Raw genomic sequence first — 23,491 nt, forward strand, 5'->3', positions numbered from 1 at the left:
ACAGTTAGCATATCTAAATAATACAAATTGATGAAGGATTAAAATTTTGAATAACTGACAAAATATATTAATGTTGCTTTAGTGGCATCAAATGTTTTGGCAGTTTTCCTTTAACTTAGATGATTAGTACAAATTTACAGAATATACATTTGTCTAACACCTAGAACATCACTAGAACTATGAATTATATTTGAGCCAATGTGATCTTATGAATTTTGAATATTCGAAAAACAACAAAAAAAGATAGAGTAGCAACCACTTCTTGAAAGAAATAAAATTGAGATTCATTTCTCGATAAAGAAGATAAAAATATGAAGAAAATATGCCACAAGAAAAAATAGCTTATGGAATAAAAAAGAAAAATATTCATGCATCATTTTGAGCTTGAATATAAAAAAATACCTTCATCTTCACCACGGTCATTATTGGCTATATCATCTGCTTGTTTCTTTGTGTTGGCTCCTGAGGGTTACAGCAAGAAGAATAAAAGAAAAAAGATAATTCAAACATAGGTGGCTTTTAAAAAATAAAATAAAAATTTGAAAAAGTGGAAAAAAAAATAAATTTAGATTAAAAAAATTGTATACAAACTTGTAACAAGTTGTTACATTGTATGCAAACATATAAATGAAAAATGTGAAAAAAATGTCATTTATTTGCAATGAAAAGAAAATGGAATGGTTCTTGCTTTACATTAGTAGGTTAATTTGCATATCTCCTATATGTAAAAAAAAATGCAAAAAAAAAGTTCAAGAGATGTAAAAATTGAAGAAAATATATTGAAATAGATGACAGAAAATGTTTCAAACTCTGGAAAATTGAAAAATTACCTACAAAACAATTTACACATTAGCCATCTTAAAAAAAAGCAAACAAAAAATGTATACATATGAAATTTGAAATATTGAAATATCATATTGTGTAACAAAACTTGAAATATGAAATTATCATGTACAACAGGTTTTTGGGCAACAGACTATTTATTTTGGTGAAAATGTTCCCATTAATGTAAAATTAAAGTAATTAGTAGATTGTAAAGTAACAGCACTTACCGTATATACACTGACGAGCAAAAGTGTAACAATTTTTCAACTTTTGATTTTTGGGCTCCATATTTCACCATCTGCTACTGCTTTGAACATGGGGCTTGCATCATTTTATAGACCATCATTTTAGCTATCTCATACATAAATTTGACTTGCAACTATTTAGCATAAGATTAGTTATGCAGATTAGTGACATGTCACAGCATTGTCATTGCTATGTTCTTGTTGGTGGGAAAATCTTTTTCTTCCTGTATGCTACAAATTTCAACCAGTTCTCACATTCTCTAATAGCTCAGTGTGTTATTAGGCTGATTTCCAAGTGAAAGGTTACTTGTTTGAATCGAGGAGCAGCCATGAATAAGATTTCCCAAGAAAATTACTTTCCCAATTGAACGCTTGTTAGTAGAGTTGAAGAAAAAACTGTATACATACCCAAATGAGTCAACCAGAATACACCAACTTTTGGACCATGTAGAAGAGACTTGGAATCAGATTTCAGTCAAGACATGTTTGAATCTGATTGAGAGAATGCCCAGAAGAATTCAAGAATATTTAGAATTGAGAGTGCTCAGTGGTTGATACCTTTTAATGGCTACCTGAAAAGATGGTAACAAATTGCAAGCTTTCAAGGCTACTAAGGTCTCTTCATTAAAAGAGGATTATCAATTCTTAATATTCCTCTATCTACTGGCTAACATGGTACAAAGATATACATCTTTCCTGTATCAGAAGAATTCAGGCAGTGTTGAAAGCGAAAGGTGAATTTACAAAATAATGAAAATTAAATTTTAGATTTTTAGGAGTAACAACGCAGTGACATGACAAGAATCTCCATAACTAATCATATGCTAAATAGTTGCAAATCAAATTTATGCATGAGATAACCAAGATGATTGTCTATAAAATTATGGTAGCCTTACATTCGAATAAGTAGTGAATGGTGAGATATGGAGCCTGAGAGTCAAAAGTTCAAATTACTATTACCCTTGTCAGTGTACTACAATTGTATCATGAACTAATAGAAGCACAGAATAATTGCTACCAGAGCCAGAAAAAATTTTCATGAAAATTATTCCCATCAGTTAGAATTAAATATAGAAAAAAATTAATATAACTTTAACATACAGTATATTAGTATGTCTACAAATATGTTGAAGTTGTCAAAATTGAAAAAAAATGAAGAGTCTTGATGAAAGAGGTAAACACTTTAGCCATCTTTTATACCTGTATATTTAGAGAATACTGTACCTGGAAAGACTGCAGTATTGACAACTCGTCGCTGGCAATCAGTTTTATCAATGTCATACAATGATGGAAAAGATTTGCATATGTTTGTAGCAAAAGTAAATAAAAATGTAATTGCCAAATCTCAATGTAGGTCTTATTGCAAAAATAATGTTTAAGATAATGTCATTTGAAACATATGGCATGGATGCAACTGAAAATTTTCTTTGACTGTCAGACAACACTTACAGTTTCATGCAGAAAACTGCAAATTTCAAGTGTTCTTTCAAAGATGTTGATTCTGCAGAGGACCTTACTTGTAATTTAAATGTAGGTAGATTTTCTTCTGCCAATGTTAGACAATGAGTTAATACATACTGTACCAATTTCACCAAAGTATAAAGCATTCCAGGTATGCAAAGGTGTGGATGAGGAAAAAAAATAATTACAAGATTGGTGAAGCAGAGACTCTGGGATATTGTATGCAGCATTGCTCACACGGCTGTGTCATGTCGATTATGAAAGTGAGACTATGATCAATCGCTTATACGAGTTTCTTCAGAGTGTCAGCTTAGTGTGATCTGATTCACTTGATAAGAGAATCAGAAAACACTGTGAGAAGATGGAGAACAAAATTAACCCATCTTCTCTATTCTGTGAGTCTGCAGAAATCGGTCTGCACTCAAAAGTCATCCGAATACACTCCGGTGTCTTCCACACGCCCAGAGGCTTGAATGGGTGGGTGCCATCTGATTTGTGCTGCATATCACAGCATGCTGAGATTTTTTTCTCATGTTGGATCAATATGCGAAAAATCATAGATCTGCATTGCACCATGGAATAACATTGGTCTGAGTACTTTCAGATAAAACATAGGATAGCATTCATTCAATGTATACCCTCATGTGAGTGAGCAAGTCCTTAAAGTCTTACTTGAACTTTGGACTCTTCTTTACTTACATAAAAAATTTCTAATCACCAAGGTCATACTGTAAATCGCATGCATCTTGTTACCATGATGGCTTGTACAAGGACAATTTGGAGATGTATTTAACCCCTTAACATCCAATGATGGGCGGAGTCCATCATTGGATGCCTCCCCCTGTTTGACGCTGGCTCCAGCGATGAGCCCGCACCTTTTCCAGCACATGACAGCTGATCTGATGAGCTGACATGTGCCCCTAACAGCCATGGTTGGAATCATGATTTACCCACAGCTGATAACATGTTTAATGCCGCTGTGAAACTCTGACAGCTGCATTAACATGCACGAGCAGGAAACAAGTCATTACCTCCTCCCATCAGCGTCCGTGAGATATGATCGCGGGTCGCTGATGGGTTGACAATACAATCCAAGGGTCAGCAGGTAACCCCTGTGGTTGTCATAGCCGGATAGCTATGAGAACCACCCAGCGGTCAGCACAAGTGAGCAAATCTGCTACATATTGAAGGGCTGCTGCCCTTCTCTATGTAGCACAAGCAATTGGATGATCACAGTTCCTAGTCTCCCATGGGGGCTATTGAAGCAAGTAAAAAGTAAGAAAAAAATGTTTTTAAAAATATTAGAAAAATAAAATATAAAAGGTAAAATGTCCCCTCTTTCGCCCCATTCAAAATAAAACAATTAAAAAAAATCAAATATACACATATTTGATATCGCCATGTTCACAATAGCGCAATCTATCAATGTATAAAAAGATTTAATTCAATTGATAAATGGTCTAGAGAGAAAATAAATCAAAACACCAGAATTATGTTTTTTTGTTCACTGCAACATTTCAATAAAATGCAATAACGGGCGATGAAAAGATTGTATGCACACCCAAATGTTTAAATAAAAACATCAGATCAATGTGCAAAAAACAAGCCTCATCAAGCCCCAAATCTTGAAAAATGTAGACACTACGGGTCTCGGAAAATAGCAACTTTTTTAACAAAGCTTGGAATTTCTTTCACCACTTAAGTAAAAAAGAACCTAGAGATATTTGGTGTCTGTGGACTTGTAATGACCTGGAGAATCATAATGGCAGGTCAGTTTTGGCATTTAGTGAACATGGTAAAAAAAATTGAAAAAAAATTTGTGGAATTGCACTTTTTTTGCAATTTCACAGCATTTTGAATTTTTTTTTACTGTTTTCCAGTACATGATATAGTAAAATCAATGGTGCTATTCAAAAGTACAACTCGGCCCACAAAAACAAGCCTTTACATTGCCATATTGATGGAAAAATAAAAAAGTTATGACCATGGGAAGAAGGGCAGCAAAAAATGGAAATGCAAAATCGGAAATACAACTGGTTCTTAAGGGGTTAAACTTAAAAAATATTTGTTTATTTAAAAATAGGGAAAGATAACTGAAAAAGAAACCCTTTGAGATTTTTTGATAACAAAAATATGTATTCCTGTTTTTTTAGACTAAAAATTAAATGTTTGTCAGTCACCTGTAGTTTCTTTAATTTAATAGCTGAAGGTACTTTGCAATTGAAAAATGTACTGATGCAAATTCCTTTGAAAACAATGCAGTCATCCACAACTAATTGAAATAGAACTGTTATCTCATATCCCCTTCTGTGTAACCACTTTACATATTAAGCAGAAATAAACATGAGAATTTTTTTCTTTCTTTTTAAGGTATTAGCTTGGACCATGATGAATAGAGTTTGAGGAAGAAAATTTCTCAAAACTAACCACTGAGATGTTGTTAAATGAACTTTTCTAAAATTAAATTTGTGCTCATTGCTCCTTGGAAAAAAATCATTTCAGAGATTAGAAATCTCCTATTAATTCTAGTTTCTTTTCATACTGTTCTTCAGAAATTTGCCATAAGCTTGTGCCAACTCTAAATCTTTTGCACTTTAAATAAACAAAGCTTTTAAGCCAACCTGTACCATTTTCAGAATGCAAATTTCAAAGAAGTAAAACCAGCTTATTAATGTTTAGCTGAGAGTGACTAAGTAGATTTTATTCCACTCTGTACAGCTGATAACCCATTGTTTTCCATGCTAGTATTAAGCCCCTGTCCCACACAGCGATCTCTCTAGCGAGATCGCTGCTGAGTCACAAGTTATGTGACGCAACAGCGATCTCACCAGCGAGATCGCTCTGTGTGACACCTATCAGCGACCGGCCCTCTGCCGGTATCACTGATCGTTGTGGAAAGCCCTGGACATTTTTTTGATCATTGGTCTCCCACTGGCCAGCACGCATCACTGTGTGTGGCAGGCAGGAGACCAGCGATCAGTGAGCAGGAGCTGGTAACCAAAGTAAAGAGTGGGTTTCTAAGCGCCGCGCGGTGCTTAGAAACCCGCTGTGTACCTTAGTTACCAACGCGTTGGTGCAGGGAGTTGGTAACCAAGGTAAACAGCAGGTTTATAAGCACCGTGCAGCGCTTAGAAACCCGCTGTTTACCTTGGTTACCAGCTCCCTGCACAAGCATGCTGGTAACTAGGTACACAACGACGTGCGCGCTCGTCGTCGCTGGTGCTGATCGCTGGTGAAGCTGCCTGTTTGGCAGCTCACCAGCGATCATGTAGCAACACACCACCAATCCTGACAAGTTCATATCATTGTCGGGATCAATGGTTAATCGCTATGTGTGACAGGGCCCTTACAGCGGGTGCAAATGGGACAGCATTCAGTGGAGCATTGTCATTAATGGACATTTTGAAATATCTACTACTTTTTTGCCTTCTCTTTTTCATTTTTTCACTTACTTGCTATTTTTCATACTCATAAGGGAAAATTTATCAACTAGTTTGCACCAAAATCTGCTATAAAACTTTGAAATGTTTTGAACAATGCATAGCCTTGAAAGAATGTTGTGACTCTTTGCTTTTTCAATCCAGCTCCTCCAAAGTTTTAATGAACGGGCAGAATTAAGGGAGAGAGTTGACACCAAGCAAAGCCCCCCAAAAATTATCATAAATGACATAATTAAATAGGCATAATTTAAAGAAAAATCTAGTGCAGTCAATGACTGAAGTATATTTCTGATTCTGGTTTACAACACCTGAAAATTACCTAAAATTAATTAAAAAGTGGAAATTAATGATGAGCAAGCATGCTTGGATATCGTGTTATCCAAGCATGCTCTGGATCTTGGGCATGCACGAATAATATATTTGAGTACCCGTAGCTGCATATTTCGAGGCTGTTAAACAGCCACAACACATGTGGGGAATGTGATTGCCTGTTTGTTAGCCAATCTCAGTATGTGTTGCGGCAGTCTAACAGCTAACATGATATCCAAGCATGCTAGCTTAACACTAGTGGAATTATCATCATAAATGTAATGCTTCTTACTCTAGCACACCCTGAATCAAGATAGACTTTCAAAATAATAGCATTGATTAATTGGTACCTCAGCATTTATACACTACTGATAATTCTGTTTTACTATGTTTTCAGTTACTGCTTGAGAGTCCTCAGTGGTTGATACCTTTCAATGTCTAACTGAAAAGATGGTAAAAAAAATTGCAAGCTTTGAGACTACTCAGGTCTCTTTATCAGGATGACTAATACAACATGCTAACACAGTACAGAGATATATATCTTTCCTAAATCATGATTTTTTCAACATTATTTACAAGTGCATTTTCCACTTTGATAATATTGGAGCAGGTGTAAAGTTTATAATCTGAGCAGGTTCTTACTACATTTTAAATTGGAGGTCAACCTAAATTTCAATCCTTATTGTCTTTTTTTATCCTTGTGCACTTGTAGGCAATTGCATACTGAAAGTCTGAAAGTACTATCAACACTAAAATTTTGCTCTTTCATCAGTATGATATTTAAAATAAAATATTTGCTTAACTATTCAAATAATTAAAAAATGTATAGTTTTGAAATCTAAAATATACCTAATCATACATTTTCTTCATTGGATTTTTTGTCTATTTAATTGTATCGATGGAGCATAAGTAGAGATGAGCAAATTATTTTGATACAAATCAAATTTGTGTTGAATTTTTAGAAATTACCTGAATCTTGCAAATTTGAACACTTCATTATTTGATTCACATGCATTGCCTAAGATAGCACCACCATTTTTTTACATTAGAGAAGATTTCATCAACCAGAGAAACATCACATAGCGTTGAGCTCTGTACTCCTGCTCCTAGCTTTGCAGCTATTACATTACATGGTGTAGCACAGTCAATCAGGAGAGACTAATATAGCAATTATAAAAGCAGAGACAAGAAAGGTACCAGCCTCTTTGTGATTTTTTTTATAGTGAAAAGGCATCAGAGATCATATCTTAGCAATAGAAATAGAAAGATGAAGTCATAAAACACAATAATCTTTGCAGAGAGTTTGGAAGAGAACAGCAGTGAAGAAAAGTTACCCTACATTTGCACAATAATTATACACATGAATTGAGATCAGTTTAAAATTATTAAGGATGTGTTTTCATGAAAGAGCTTAAAATGAGTTGGATTCCATCCTAGGAGAGCTCAGAATTTTATACCATCCCTCTGCTGTCTGCTTTAGCTTGCCTGGTTGTCAGAAATTGAGGGATCCATTTTTTAAATTAATTAAATAAATAATTAAAAATAGCATGGGGACCACTCTATTCTTCATAGCCAACCTTGCTAAAGCTGACAGCTTAGAGTTGCAGAACACAGCTGACTGATTTGCCTGGCTGTTTATCAAATATACAGGGGAACTCATGTATTTTTTTTATTATTTTTTTATAGCCTAGGTGCTGGCTGATGAATACTCCCATCAGCCGCACCTGCTTTCATTGTTATTATTAGTTCCATCTGCAGATGCCTGTGAAAAAAGTACATTTTTTTACCTTCATTCACAGCTGCCAGCTCACGCTATCATCTAAGAGTGTGGGAGCTGCGTCACTCTTACCAGTGGTAATGATCTTACCACTGATCAAAAGCAGTGTTTGCCATCCTGTCAAACAGAAAACAACGTGGCAAATGCTGGATGTTCAGGCTCCCTGTCCGAGTTTGGGTTTGTGTACTGTTCTGCTACCAGAACAAAACTTTTTTTAATTATCCTGCCGTATCCACCAGACCCGAACATCCATGGATTCGCTCATTACTAGTCATAAGTTGATTGGCTGCAGAACACAATTTTGGAAAAACTTGGTATTGCAGGAAAATTAGAAATTTAAAAGATTTGTTCATGTCTAAACATAGATAATTGCGTAATAATCTGAAAAACAATATCACAAACAATTTGTATATTAATTCAATAAATACATTCATGTTTCAGCTGAAAATCATAATTCTATTTGAACTGTTGACTAAATATATTCAAATTACAGCATTATTTTCTGTCTATGAAACTATATAAAATATTGGTATTTGAAAAGATGAGCAATGTTGCATCACCTCTATTTTTTTTCAAGTAGACAACAAGGATATCAAAAATGCAAGGCATTAAAGGCACAAAAACTTTTTTGGATAGTCAAACACTTAGGAATAAATGAATGTACATATGCTTAACCTGCATCAGATGGTCAAACAATAACTTTTTAGGCAAGGAGTAGAGCAATCAAAATAGAAGCCAAAAGCAATGGATAGAGAATAAATGTACCACTAGGGGTCAGTAGAATAATAGCAGGAGTGGTAGTATGAAACATAGCTTTCAATATTAAATATAAAATAAATATCCCAAAAAGGCTTACCAGACTAAAGTGCAATACAGTGCAATGCCAAACAAACAAGATTTAACATATAAAACTGTATTTGACCAACAAATAGAATCAATAAATCCTGGCAGTGTTAGACTGGCAATAATTCAATCATAAATGTCCTAATGAAAGTCAATACACATATGATAAATGATAGCAACAGGTATAGTGTGTTTTATGACCCAAAGGTCAATCCCAATAGAATAAACATATAAACAACCATCAGTGTATACAATGATTTGAAAAACTCGCCGAGTCAGGAGTATGGGACTACCAAGTTCATGTAGTGATGACCGGGGATTAATTTGAATAGGGGTGTGCTACTCCCAATGTAACATGTAAAAAATAATAAAAAATCCTTAAACTCATCTTATAGCTCACCTCTTTGACCCCTTCACTCCTCACTGTCATCCATTAGGCTCTCACTGCATCTTTTTTTATCGCTGCCATGAGAGTTTAAATTACCAAATGTGCTGGGGCTTCTGCCCCTGATAAGGTCTGGGAAAGTCCTGTGCAAGTGGGCAAAAGGGCACAAAGTCCGGACATCACTACCTGAGCCATGACCAGAATATTTCCAGGCCTCAAAAGAGACTGATGTCCCTGCCTATATAATATAATTTAGTCAACTATAGCTTAATTGGGGAATGGTGTTACAGAACCCCCCAGCACCCCTATTAGGAGATGCATGTATGATAGGTGCAATGTAAGATGCATACCCCTAATGCAGCAACCAACCGGCTGCGACCCCTGGGCAGAGGTAAATGAGATATCCCACTTCTGACCTCCCCCCACCTTTGCAAATCCCACGGTAAATGATCGGGGGTCGCCGCCACCTGCGGCTATTGTAATGTACGTCTGGTGTCTTAGTTGGAGCCCGTTATCTACTACTAGCCCACCACATATTGATTACTGCAGTGGAGTTTAGCCCTACAACCTCTAGACTTCACCATCCTCTACAAACCTGGCAAACAAAATGGTAACGCCGATGGACTAAGTCGACAAACAGAATTTGTACCAACTAAATAGACTTTGGTCATCCCCAAGTCGATGTGTTAAGGATCAGACTGTGTATGCCGATTGCGTTGCTGAAAAGGGGAGCCGTGCTACAGAACCCCGCAGCACCCCGAATATGAGATGCATGTATGATAGGTGCAATGTGAGATGCATACTCCTAATGCAGCAACCGACCGGCTGCGACCCCTGGGCAGAGGTAAACGAGATATCCCACTTCTGACCTCCCCCCACCTTTGTAAATCCCACAGTAAATGATCGGGGATCACCGGCCACATGCGGATATTGTAATGTACGTCTGGCGTCTTAATTGGAGCCTGTTACTACTACTAGCCTGCCACATATTGATTGTCCTGTCCTCAGTATGTATATATATTCTGAGACAGGTGAGTAAAATGTTGTCACACTGGAAATACGCGGAGAAGCAGTGATCTTTTATATGTTCCCATGTTACAAAGCCTTTCGAGCCAGCATCATTCATCTAGAAGTGAGGAAAAGCAGAGTGGACCTCCTGAAACATGGGGTGGTAATTTAAGAGGTATTTAAGCACAGAAGACCCCGTTACATATGGTATTAGTGGAAGTTTCAAAGTACTTTAAATGGGGGAAGTGGCTGTGATACAGAGGCTTAAAAGTTAAATTGCCAGAAAAACTAATGATCTCCCATATGTATTATTTAGTCTCTCAACTCTGATCTGGGGAGACTACAGTCATGGCCAAAAGTTTTGAGAATGACACAAATATTAATTTTTACAAAGTCTACTGCTTCATTTTTTCTAATGGCAATTTGCATATACTCCAGAATGTTATAAAGAGTGATCAGCTTAACAGCAATTACTTGCAAAGTCAATATTTGCCTAGAAAATTAACTTTATCCCCCAAAACACATTTCAACATCATTGCAGCCCTGCCTTAAAAGGACCAGCTAACATCGTTTCAGTGATTGCTCCATTAACTCAGGTGTGGGTGTTGATGAGGACAGGGCTGGAGATCGATCTGTCATGATTAAGTAAGAATGACACCACTGGACACTTTAAAAGGAGGCTGGTGCTTGGCATCATTGTTTCTCTTCTGTTAACCATGGTTATCTCTAAAGAAACACGTGCAGTCATCATTGCACTGCACAAAAATGGCCTAACAGGGAAGAGTATCGCAGCTAGAAAGATTGCACCTCAGTCAACAATCTATCGCATCATCAAGAACTTCAAGGAGAGAGGTTCCCTTGTTGCCAAAAAGGCTCCAGGGCGCCCAAGAAAGACCAGCAAGCGCCAGGACCGTTTCTGAAAAGTGTTTCAGCTGCGGGATCGGGCTACCAGCAGTGCAGAGCTTGCTCAGGAATGGCAGCAGGCAGGTGTGAGTGCATCTGCACGCACTGTGAGGCGGAGACTCTTGGAGCAAGGCCTGGTCTCAAGGAGGGCAGCAAAGAAGCCACTTCTCTCCAGGAAAAAAATCATGGACAGACTGATATTCTGCAAGAGGTACAGGGAGTGGACTGCTGAGGACTGGGGTAAAGTCATTTTCTCTGATGAATCCCCTTTTCGATTGTTTGGGACATCTGGAAAATGGCTTATTCGGAGAAGACCAGGTGAGCGCTACCATCAGTCTTGTCTCATGCCAACTGTCAAGCATCCTGAAACCATTCATGTGTGGGGTTGCTTCTCAGCCAAGGGAATGGGCTCTCTCTCAGTCTTGCCTAAAAACACAGCCATGAATAAAGAATGGTACCAGAATGTCCTCCAAGAGCAGCTTCTCCCAACCGTCCAAGAGCACTTTGGTGATCAACAATGCCTTTTTCAACATGATGGAGCACCTTGCCATAAAGCAAAGGTGATAACTAAATGGCTCAGCGAACAAAACATAGAGATTTTGGGACCATGGCCTGGAAACTCCCCAGATCTTAATCCCATTGAGAACTTGTGGTCAATCATCAAGAGACGGGTGGACAAACAAAAACCTTCAAATTCAGACAAAATAAAAGCATTGATTTTGCAAGAATGGACTGCTATCAGTCAGGATTTGATCCAGAAGATGATTAAGAGCATGCCAGGGAGAATTGCTGAGGTCCTGAAGAAGAAGGGTCAACACTGCAAATATTGACTTGCTGCATTAACTCATTCTAACTGTCAATATAACCTTTTGCTACTCATAATATGATTGCAATTATATTTCTGTATGTGATAAAAACATCTGACAAACACACATAAAAACCAGAGGCCAGCAGATGATGTGAAAATATAATATTTGTGTCATTCTCAAAACTTTTGGCCATGACTGTAGGCATGTCAACTAATGGCATGGCTGTGATTGGCTGCTGAAATGATGTCATGATGCACTATAAAAGCTGCCGCCGCCATTTAGGGTTCACTCTGCTGTGAATTCAGTTAGGGACAAGCTGTTGTTCAAGACTCTGAAAGACAGTTAGAGATAGTGATTTGCTATATAATATTGTGCTTTACCCAGGCTACATTATCAATCACTGTAGCTTTCTTTTGAATTGCAGCGCTGTTCACAGCTGTCTGGCAGGTCTGTGTGATTGCAGCTCACGCTGTAGTGTGTCCTGCAGCCACCTCTGGTTGTAGGCCACTCAGCATGCGTCACTGCCTCATACACATTTATTTTTGTTTTATTGCTGCTCATTTTTCATTAATTCTCCTATTAGTGTGCATCCATCCGTATCCATCTACATTGGTTGCAAACACTATAGGAGTAGACAGCGGAGTCTTTCTGCAGCCTTTCAGTGCTAGTGCCCAGTTCTCTGCACTGTTCACGGCTGTCTGTGAGGTCTCTGTGTGTGAGTGCAGCTCACGTTGTAGTGTGTTCTGCAGCCACCTCTGGTTGTAGTCGGTTCAGCGCGCGTTACTGCCTCATACATAGTCCTTTTTTGTTTTATTGCAGCTCATTTTTCCTGATTTTTTTTCTCCTATTAGTGTGCTTCCATCCGTATCCACCTACATTGGTTGGTTGCAAACACTATATAGGAGTAGATAGAGGAGCCTTTTTTCTGGCTTGTGCCCTGCAGCCGCAGCCAGATTAGTATTAGCCTATTTTTTGGAGCCTCATCTATTGCATTGTAGGTTACCTTCCTGCATTGTAATAGCTCCAAAAAGATGTGATACTATCGCTTTCACATCTTTGGTCACATCCTTTTTGCTTTTTTAAAAAAAAAAACACGTAAATAAAGTTCACCAAACACTCCACTTGACAGTTGTGTAGGCCACATTAGCTCATATTAAAGTGTAGTCCACACACTTTATAAAATTAGTGTTTCTTATACCTGTTAGCAGCTGTTCAGGAATAAGCACACTAAGCCCCCCTTTGTACTTTTCTGCCTATCTTTATCAGTCTACCAAGATGAAGAAGACAGGGAGTAAGGCACGTGGTCGTGGGCATGGAGTTTCAGCAGGGAGAGGATGTGGGGATTCTGTGCCTGCTGCAGGCACCAGTGAGTCAGCATCCCCCAGTTTTACCAGGCAACAGTCCTTTATGCGCAGCTTTGTAGGACCTCGCCGTACCCAACTGCAGCGGGACGAACAAATTGAAGCCATTGTCGGATGGATGGCAGCTAATGCATCGACTTCAATTACTTCCACATCCTCTCAGGGCCAGAGCACTGAAGAGCAACCATCTGTCTCTTCACCACCTGCCAAATTACCCAGGCAGTCAGAGAGTCCTGGACAGGAGCCATCTCTACTTCTGTTCTCTGAATCTCTTGGCTTGAAAACATGGGGCCAGCCAAGCAGCATTCTAGAATGCGAAGAAGAGGGAGTATGCAGTGATACGCAACTGCTTTGTCCCTCTGAATCTGAAGAGGCGGGTGGGCCAGTGCCTATGGTCAGCACACCTCAGTACGCATGAGATGATGAGACTCAGGTGCCACTTTCTGGTGCGTACTATGCTGGCGAGACTACCCAGGAGAATCAGGTGTTTGAAGAGGGGAGTGTAGATGATGAGGTCCTTGACCCATCATGGCGTGAGGAACAGGAAGGTGGTGGGAGCAGCTCTGAGGAAGAGATTCTCCGTATGGCCAAAACAGGAGGGAGAGGGAGGGGGCAGACATGGTTGCCTGTAGCCTCCACTTCAGCACCTGTTAGGAGCATTCCTCTTCCAAAACCCAAAATGGGCGCTCCCAGGACTTGCAGTGCATGGTCCTTTTCTGACACAGATGCAGATGACATTTGCTTTGTCAAATGCAATTAAAACAGTGAGGGTGATAACCTGGATAAATTTAATAATTAATAAAGAAATATAATAAAGTATAATAAAATACAAATTGGAACCACCCCTCTGAAACAGTGGATGGCAGACCATCCGGGAAAAGTGACTATGCACACTGAATATGGGGGAAAAAACCGGCAAGGTGACAAATGGATGTAAATAGAATATATGCAACACCACGCAAAAATAATTAAAATACCCTTTATTAAAATATGGGTGTACACATTAGACAATTAAAAAGAAAGGCATCACAACTGTATACATGGTATAATAATGTGATATGCTATAGCATAGAGCTTAATAAATAACCATGTAAAAACAGGCTCAATAATAAAGAGGTAATAGTTGTATATTTGTATGGAAACCCCCAAAGAATTCAATAAAGTGGTAAAGAGAAAAGGAAAATAAAAATAATTAAAAAAAGGTGAAAAATAATAAAAAATGAAAAATATTTAATAATGCCCAAATGATGTGACAAAAAATGTCAATGCATGACAAAAATATGTGAAAAAACAAGTGCACAATGGATAAAAAATGCCAAAATGTGTCCAACAAAGACCACACTGGATGCGTGGAAACCACAAAGTGAGGATCAGGGAATGGAACAACTACCTGATGAGCCGTAATTGGTGCCTGTAACGCGCGTGCAAAATTTTGTGGCTGTAGCTGCAACGGTGCAGATGCCAATCCTGGACATACACACATACATGCAAACATACACACACACACACACACACATTGAGCTTTAGATATTAGACTAGCTGAAGAGCACGGCATTGCCTGGGCATAGTAACCAACTGTGGTTAGTTATAACAAATTATAATGATTATATTGCACAAAAAAAATGTGCATCTCATCCTATCCTGTGTGATACTGACTGCTGAGCCGTGTATCTAATCCTATTCTGTGTGATACTGTCTGCTGAGCCGTGTATGTAATACTATTCTGTGTGATACTGTGTGCTGAGCTGCGTATCTAATCCTATCCTGTGTGATACTGTATGCTGAGCCATGTATCTATATCTATCCTGTGTGATACTGACTGCTGAGCAGTGTATTTAATCCTATTCTGTCTGATACTGACTGCTGAGCCGTGTATCTAATCCTATCCTGTGTGATACTGACTGCTGAGCTGTGTATCTAATCCTATCCTGTGTGATACTGCCTGCTGAACCATGTGTCTAAACCTCTCCTGTGTGATACTGACTGCTGAGCTGTGTTTCTAATCCTATCCTGTGTGATACTGACTGCTGAGCCATGTATATAATCCTATCCTGTGTGATACTGGGCTCCCCCTGCAGTCTGTGTCAGAAGGTGGTCTGTGTTGGCACGGTAACAAATTGTGATATTTCCAGCTTTACAGGATGACGATAACACAATAGAAATGATAAGAATAATAGGCCTCAGTTACCACAACTGTCTACAAAGAAAACTGTTGCTGATAGCAACTAATCACAGCTCATTTTTCATCTTTTAAACAGCTCTAGGACAGCGTGGCGAGTTTTGAGTGGCGACTTTTGTGTTTCAACTTTTATGTGGCGAGGTTGGTGCATGTGTGGTGAAATGTGTGCTGAGGGTGGTATATGTGTTGAAGCACGTGGTAGTGTGTGGCGCATTTTGTGTGTGTGTTCATATCCCTGTGTGTGGTGAGTATCCCATGTCAGGGCCCCACCTTAGCAACTGTACGGTATATACTCTTTGGCGCCATCGCTCTCATTCTTTAAGTCCCCCTTGTTCACATCTGGCAGCTGTGATTTTGCCTCCAACACTTTTCCTTTCACTTTTTCCCCATGTAGATAGGGGTAAAATTGTTTGGTGAATTGGAACGCGTGGGGTTAAACTTTCAGCTCACAACATAGCCAATGACGCTCTCAGGGTCCAGACATGTGACTGTGCCAAATATTGTGGCTGTAGCTGCGACGGTGCAGATGCCAATCCCGGACATACATACATACATACATACACACCAACATTGAGCTTTATATATTACATATACATATATATATATATATACATATATATTTATATATATATATATATATATATATTAAAAAATATTTTTTATAATACCATTGCTTACATTTTAAAATATAAGAATTACATATAAAATAGATATTCTATTAAAAATCATACTGAACAGTTCAAGCAAACTACAAATATATATTGCATAGTTGTAGATGCTCTACCAGGCTTTATCATGCAAAAGTGTGCAAAAAAGTTATAGGTATCGTTACTGAGCTATCAGAAAGCTAGACAGGATTATCCTAACTTAAAAAAGCTGATTCCTTTACTCAGTACAGCACCAATGCATCATAATGAAGATACTGTAAGTAGTGTTGAGCATTCCGGTACCGCAAGTATCGGGTATCGGCCGATACTTGCTGTATCGGAATTCCGATACCGACTTCCGATATTTTTTCAATATCGGAATTCGGCATCGGAATCGGAAGTTCAGTTGATTGACGGCCTGACGTCATCATGATGCGCGGTGTGTGCGCATCATGATGCGCCGTCATTTCGGGCCTTCCGGGGGTCTCTGCCGGCCTGCCGGGCGGCTGTGCCGGCCTGCCGGGGGGCTGTGTGGACTGCCCGGGGTCTCTGCCGGCCTGCCGGGGGGCTGTGCCGGCCTGCCGGTGGTCTGTGCACCCTGTGGGGGTCTGTACCGGCCTGCCGGGGGGCTGTGCCGGCCTGCCGGGGGGCTGTGCTGATGTCCGGGGGTCTGTGCAAGCATCGTCCGATGGGACTACAAGTCCCATCGGGCGATGCCTGCTACCATGACAGTGATTGACACATTAGCCAATGATGGGACAGTAGTAGTCCCATCATCCGGCTAATGTGTTAAATGTTAAAAAAAAAAATAAAAAAAAAAATACTACATACATACTACATGCATGCTACATACATACTACATGCTACATACATACTACATATATACTACATACATACTACATACATGCTACATACATACTACATGCATGCTACATACATACTACATATATACTACATACATACTACATACATGCTACATACATACTGCATGCTACATACATACTACATACATACTACATACATACTACATATATACTACATGCATGCTACATACATACTACATGCTACATACATACTACATATATACTACATACATACTACATACATGCTACATACATACTGCATGCTACATACATACTACATGCTACATACATACCACATACATACTACATACATACTACATGCTACATACATACTACATATATACTACATGCATGCTACATACATACCACATGCTACATACATACCACATACATACTACATACATGCTACATATATACTACATGCATGCTACATACATACTACATGCTACATGCATGCTACATACATACTACATACATACTACATGCTACATACATACCACATATATACTACATACATACAATACATTCATACAATACATACATAGACATACAGTACATATAACATAGAGTAACATACTTACCAATACTTGTCACATTGTTCCCCGAAGCCATTGTCTTTCCGGAATAAATATTAACATAACAAACCACAAAAATACTCACCCACGATCCGAAGCAGTCCACGAGTGTGTCCCACGACGATCTTGGGTAGAGAACTGCAGCATCAGATGATGCTGCCGTTCTCTACGGGCTGCAGGAATCCAATGACGGAAGGTAGGTATCCTTCCGCACTGTATTCCTCCGCCACTTAAAAAAAAAAAAAGTCCCTAGTCTCACTTTATGCCATTGCTGCGTGGGAATTTCCCACACAGCAATGGCATAAAGTGAGACTAGGGACTTTTTTTTTTTTTAAGTGGCGGAGGAATACAGTGCGGAAGGATACCTACCTTCCGTCATTGGATTCCTGCAGCCCGTAGAGAACGGCAGCATCATCTGATGCTGCCGTTCTCTACCCAAGATCGTCGTGGGACACACTCGTGGACTGCTTCGGATCGTGGGTGAGTATTTTTGTGGTTTGTTATGTTAATATTTATTCCGGAAAGACAATGGCTTCGGGGAACAATGTGACAAGTATTGGTAAGTATGTTACTCTATGTTATATGTACTGTATGTCTATGTATGTATTGTATGAATGTATTGTATGTATGTAGTATATATGTAGTATGTATGTAGCATGTAGTATGTATGTAGCATGCATGTAGTATATATGTAGTATGTATGTAGCATGTAGTATGTATGTAGCATGCATGTAGTATGTATGTAGCATGCATGTAGTATGTATATGGTATGTATGTAGCATGCAGTATGTATGTAGCATGCATGCAGTATATATGTGTTATGTATGTGGTATGCATGTAGCATGCATGTAGCATGCATGTAGCATGCATGTAGTATGTATGTAGTATGTATGTAGTATATATGTAGTATGTATGTAGCATGTAGTATGTATGTAGTATGTATGTAGCATGCATGTAGCATGCAGTATGTATGTAGCATGCATGTAGTATATATGTAGTATGTATGTAGCATGTAGTATGTAGCATGCATGTAGTATATATGTAGTATGTAGCATGTAGTATGTATGTAGCATGCATGTAGTATATATGTGTTATGTATGTAGCATGTAGCATGCATGTAGCATGCATGTAGTATGTATGTAGTATATATGTGGTATGTATGTAGCATGCAGTATGTATGTAGCATGCATGTAGTATATATGTAGTATGTATGTTGCATGTAGTATGAATGTAGCATGTATGTAGTATGTAGTATGAATGTAGCATGTATGTAGTATGCATGTTGTATGTATGTAGCATGTAATTTTTTTTTTTTTTTTTACATTTAACACATTAGCCGGATGATGGGACTACTACTGTCCCATCATTGGCTAATGTGTCAATCACTGTCATGGTAGCAGGCATCGCCCGATGGGACTTGTAGTCCCATCGGACGATGCCTGCACAGACCCCCGGAGCCTGCACAGACCACCGGCAGGCCGGCACAGCCCCCCCGGCAGGCCGGCACAGCCCCCCGGCAGGCCGGCACAGCCCCCCGGCAGGCCGGCACAGCCCCCCGGCAGGCCGGCACAGCCCCCCGGAGCCTGCACAGACCACCGGCAGGCCGGCACAGACCACCGGAGCCTGCACAGACCCCCTGGCAGGCCGGCACAGCCCCCCGAAAGGCCCGTACAGACCCCAGAGAGGCTGTACAAGGGCAGGAAAGGGTTTTTCTTATTCCGATACCGGAAGTCCCATAGACTTGAATGGGACTTCCGGTATCGGAATCGGCGATACCGATACTTTTTTTAAAGATCGGCCGATACCATCCGATACGATACTTTGAAGTATCGGACGGTATCGCTCAACTCTAACTGTAAGTCATCCAATCATGCTTTTTCCCAAGACAAGATAGTATCCTTTCACAAGTCAGTAACAAGTTGTCGTACATGAGAGATTAAATGTTCTACATACTAGTGCCCCTTAATTTGTAGAAGACCCATTGATTTTAAAAAAAATTACGGTTACTGAAAATTTCAAATGTCAAATAGCTAATTGAAGTTTTCTAAAGTTTAGCCAAGCCATTCTTATGACCAGAAATCTTGTGATAGGATTGACCATCACCTAGTGGTTTAAGCTACATTTGTGATTAAATTAATGTTGGCAAATATAGTACCGTTACATCACAACTGAAATGAAACAAGTAAAAAAAATTCACAATATGTAGCTATGCTGTAAAAGTTGCCAGTAATTCTTTCTGGAAGGTATCAATAGTATTACCTAAAAGAAAAGTCTGACATAGATTGTCCTCTATTAGTCTACTACTATTACAGGTCTAGCTGTTAGGCAGGCGACTCTGTTACATATTTTTAATGAGGTGACAAAACTACTTAATGATAGGTCCTTGTTAGTATTTTTTTCTTATGTTAACCTTATCTAAATTAAGATCATCCCCAAAAATATACAACAACTACAAAAGAATTGCTATCATAGTTTGTCCCTCCATATTGATTTAGTGTTAAGAACATCAAAGTGGAATGTAGAATAAAAATGAAATACATTGTCAGCAGAAATATGTCAATTTATTAAAGTGAATTATAACTGAATTTTATAGTAATCAGCATTCTGGAGAATCCGGATTTTTTTGTTATTCGCAATAAATGAATTTAGCAGAATGACAGCCGTCTACCTTCTTCTTGAAGAGTAGAGGGCTGAAAATATATAAAAAAAAACATATTTGCCTCACTACTCACCTTTTAGGCTACCTCATTGCTCCCTGCCCACTTCCCACTCCTCCAGGCTTCCGTTGCACTGCATCTTCACTCTGGAGTTGTCACTGGGGCATGAATTAACAATGTATGCTCTGTAGCCTACGGCTGGAAGCTTAATGCTGGATTGAGACCTGAGTTCCCGCCGAGTAATCCTGGAAATGCTCAGTGCTCGCCGAGTACAGCGAGTACAGTGATACTCAGGTGAGCACCGAGTAGTGGTGAACACGTTTGCTCATCACTAGTTCTTATCTATTTATAGATTCTATAAAGATAGTTAGATAGATAGATAGATAGAAATGAGATAGATGTTTATTCTTTTTTATATAATATTCTAAGAATGAGCAATATTGCTTTCACCTAAATTAGGTTTCAATGCTTTCAGCTAATGGTAATCTACAGAATTATGCATTACTACAGATATATTGATTGCTTAAACTGAGAAAAAGGCAAATGGCACCAGTAAAAAATGTAATCCGCACCTGAAGATGATCGATCCTTTACTTAGAGATATAGTGGTTCTTCAAATCTTGTGCGGTGCTCAGCGCAGAAAAAACAAGTGTCTAAACTATGTTTTAGAAAAAGTGCGGCAGTCACCAAGCTGAAAAATATTCATAAGTCCTTTATTCTACACCAAGGGGCAAGGAAAACAAATTTGACATGAAGGTTACAGAGGCATGTGGAGAGAGACAGAATAGAATATGGCTGTTTCACTTACCTGGACCCATTGAAGGGTTGGTATGTGAAATGTCTGTAGTCCATTCTGTCTCTGTCCACATGCCTCTGTAACTTGCATGACAAATTTATTGTCCATGTCCCATGGTGTAGAATAAATGACTTATGAATATTTTTCAACTTGGTGAGAGCCGCACTTTTTCTAAAATATATTTTAGACATATGGATTGCCTTGGCAGATATTTAATTTGTCAACAGATAAAAGATCATCTTATACAAAAAATATTTTTGATTATAAAATATATCATTATTCTATTGTAAATGACGGAACATTGACTTTATAGTAATACAAACATTGCTTATGCAAAAAAATTGATATATCAAAATTAAAGTATTTCTGTGAGATTATGTATTAATTGTATTGCATATGAGTAACAGGATAGAGTGATAAATATAGTAATCAAGGATCTTATCTTTCACATCATTTAGAGAAATTCCAAGTCAATAAGGTGTTAAAAAAATTATTTTATATTCAGTTTTTCTGGGACTAATAAATAACAACGAAAGAGAAAAGCCAGCTCACCATGAATTGATTTCAGGTGCAAGGAACTCCGTCCTGTTCAGATGTGGAAATCCAATAGAAAAAAGCAGCAATGTTCAAGCTTGAACAAAGATCACGTATGTGATTGAAATGTGTTTCTTTGCCATCATTTCTTGCCATTGGATCTGTCCCAGAGCAGTAATGTTTTTACTGAATATTTTTCAATAAAGGATTTTGAATTTTTAAGGAGCTGGAACATTGTTGCTTTTTTCAACTAAGAAATAATGCACATATAGTGGCTCTGTTTTCTGTGGAACCATATTAACCCTCTGGCAGGCGCACCTCTGGCACTGTCGAGTTTAAGCGCAGTGCACTTGACAGGCACAGGTAAGAAAACCATCTATAATATCTAATTGTCTCATTTTCAGGATGCTAAATGCAATCAGTGACCTTCAAAGGGATGTATTAAAAGAGAATACATAAAATCAGATGCCCCACAGTCTTCATGACGTAACTTAATAAATATTAAAATTAGGAAAAAAATATTGGTAATGCACTTAGTTGCTACATGATTACTATTCACCCAGATTCAGAGAAAACATGTTAAGCAGAAGAAACACTATAACACTAAGAGAAGCAAGGCAGGCAGATCACATAGTGACTTTTTTCCATTCATAATTTTCATCCTTCTGCCACCAATTTCAATGGTGTAGGTTGTGCATCTACATGTTTTGGAAGGTGGGAGAGGTGGGGATTTTTCTCAATCAGTTTTGGGATAAATTATTTTCAGCAAGACTTGCAGGCTAGAAGGGATTCCACTCGTCTTCAGATTTCTTCTGTGTAGCTCTCCACTCCCCAGTTCAGTAGCCAATATTTTAGGGTAAATTCTTCTATGCAGTGGCTCCAGTTGATTGCTGAGGTAAATCACTTGTGAGTTGATGCCACCCACATTCAACTTCGTGAAGAAGCAGACCATTGGCCAGGGCTTGGTTTTTCGGCTAGCGCTGTAAGTGGCTTCTTGCTCCACTTGGTCATTTCATCTTTGCCCAACTGATAGGTAGCATCTGTAATTTGCTTATGTGTATCAGTCTCTTCTCCATCCTGCTTTGTTCCTGAATCACTTTTACATTCTTCCACCTCATCTTGAGATGAAATTTCACTCTCTTCCCCTACATCTTCACTCAGTGTGGGGTCTCACTCATCATCATTTAACACAGATTCTTCATTTCTTCAACATGAAGGGGGATAGACAAATCATAAATTTTACTGGCTATTTCAGCAGAAAATCTGAAGCAAGAGAGAGATTTTGTGTTAGGACACAATGTTCCTTAAATATATAAACTTGGCACACACAAGAGGATTCCAATGCAAAAGGTGATTTAATAAAGTACAGTACATACATTAAGATGTTTCGGTCTGTATGACCTTCATCAATGTACTGAAAATCAAAATAAAAAATTCGACATAAGTATAAGAAAGTAAGTATTTACACAATATAAGAGTTATCTGGGTACAAGATATAGTACAAATAATGTCAAAAGACATCGACCACATTATAGCACAATGTATATTGTAAAACTGGAGAATCCAAGCAATAGCAGAGATCAAGATTACAAATAAAGAAAGAGACACATACCCATATATTGTACTGTGAGCTCTTAGTGATTGGGCATAAACACGGACTAAGGGGAAGATAGGTCAGATATGATAAGCAAAATAAGGCATGATCAGTGTTAGTGATTGGTCCAAAATATAGACAAACTGCATACCATTAGTAAATGAGGAGGCACCTGGGTCCGTCTCTCTGCAGAGAATAATAGCACCATTTTGCCAGAAGGCAACTAAAGTGACACCAGATGATAAAGAATACTGGTATAAGGAGGAAGAGTGCCCGTTCT

The 23,491-nt window shown here is 38.6% G+C and overlaps 1 protein-coding gene across 2 annotated transcripts in view; it reads right to left on the bottom strand.

Annotated features, from left to right (window-relative positions):
- NLGN4X (neuroligin 4 X-linked) overlaps positions 1-23,491 on the bottom strand; it is a 488,795-nt gene that overhangs the window by 214,392 nt on the left and 250,912 nt on the right. The window contains exon 3 of one of the 2 annotated variants that reach the window (XM_073565961.1): positions 403-462. The exons of the other annotated variant lie outside the window; for it this stretch is intronic. Within the exon in view, the coding sequence (XP_073422062.1) occupies positions 403-462 (60 nt within the window). The remainder of the gene's footprint in view (positions 1-402; positions 463-23,491) is intronic. 2 annotated transcript variants of the gene reach the window in all.

Source organism: Dendrobates tinctorius, unplaced genomic scaffold, assembly GCF_039654945.1.
Source record: "Dendrobates tinctorius isolate UK_male_01 unplaced genomic scaffold, ASM3965494v1 ptg000016l, whole genome shotgun sequence".
In the NCBI taxonomy this organism is placed as follows: domain Eukaryota; kingdom Metazoa; phylum Chordata; class Amphibia; order Anura; family Dendrobatidae; genus Dendrobates; species Dendrobates tinctorius.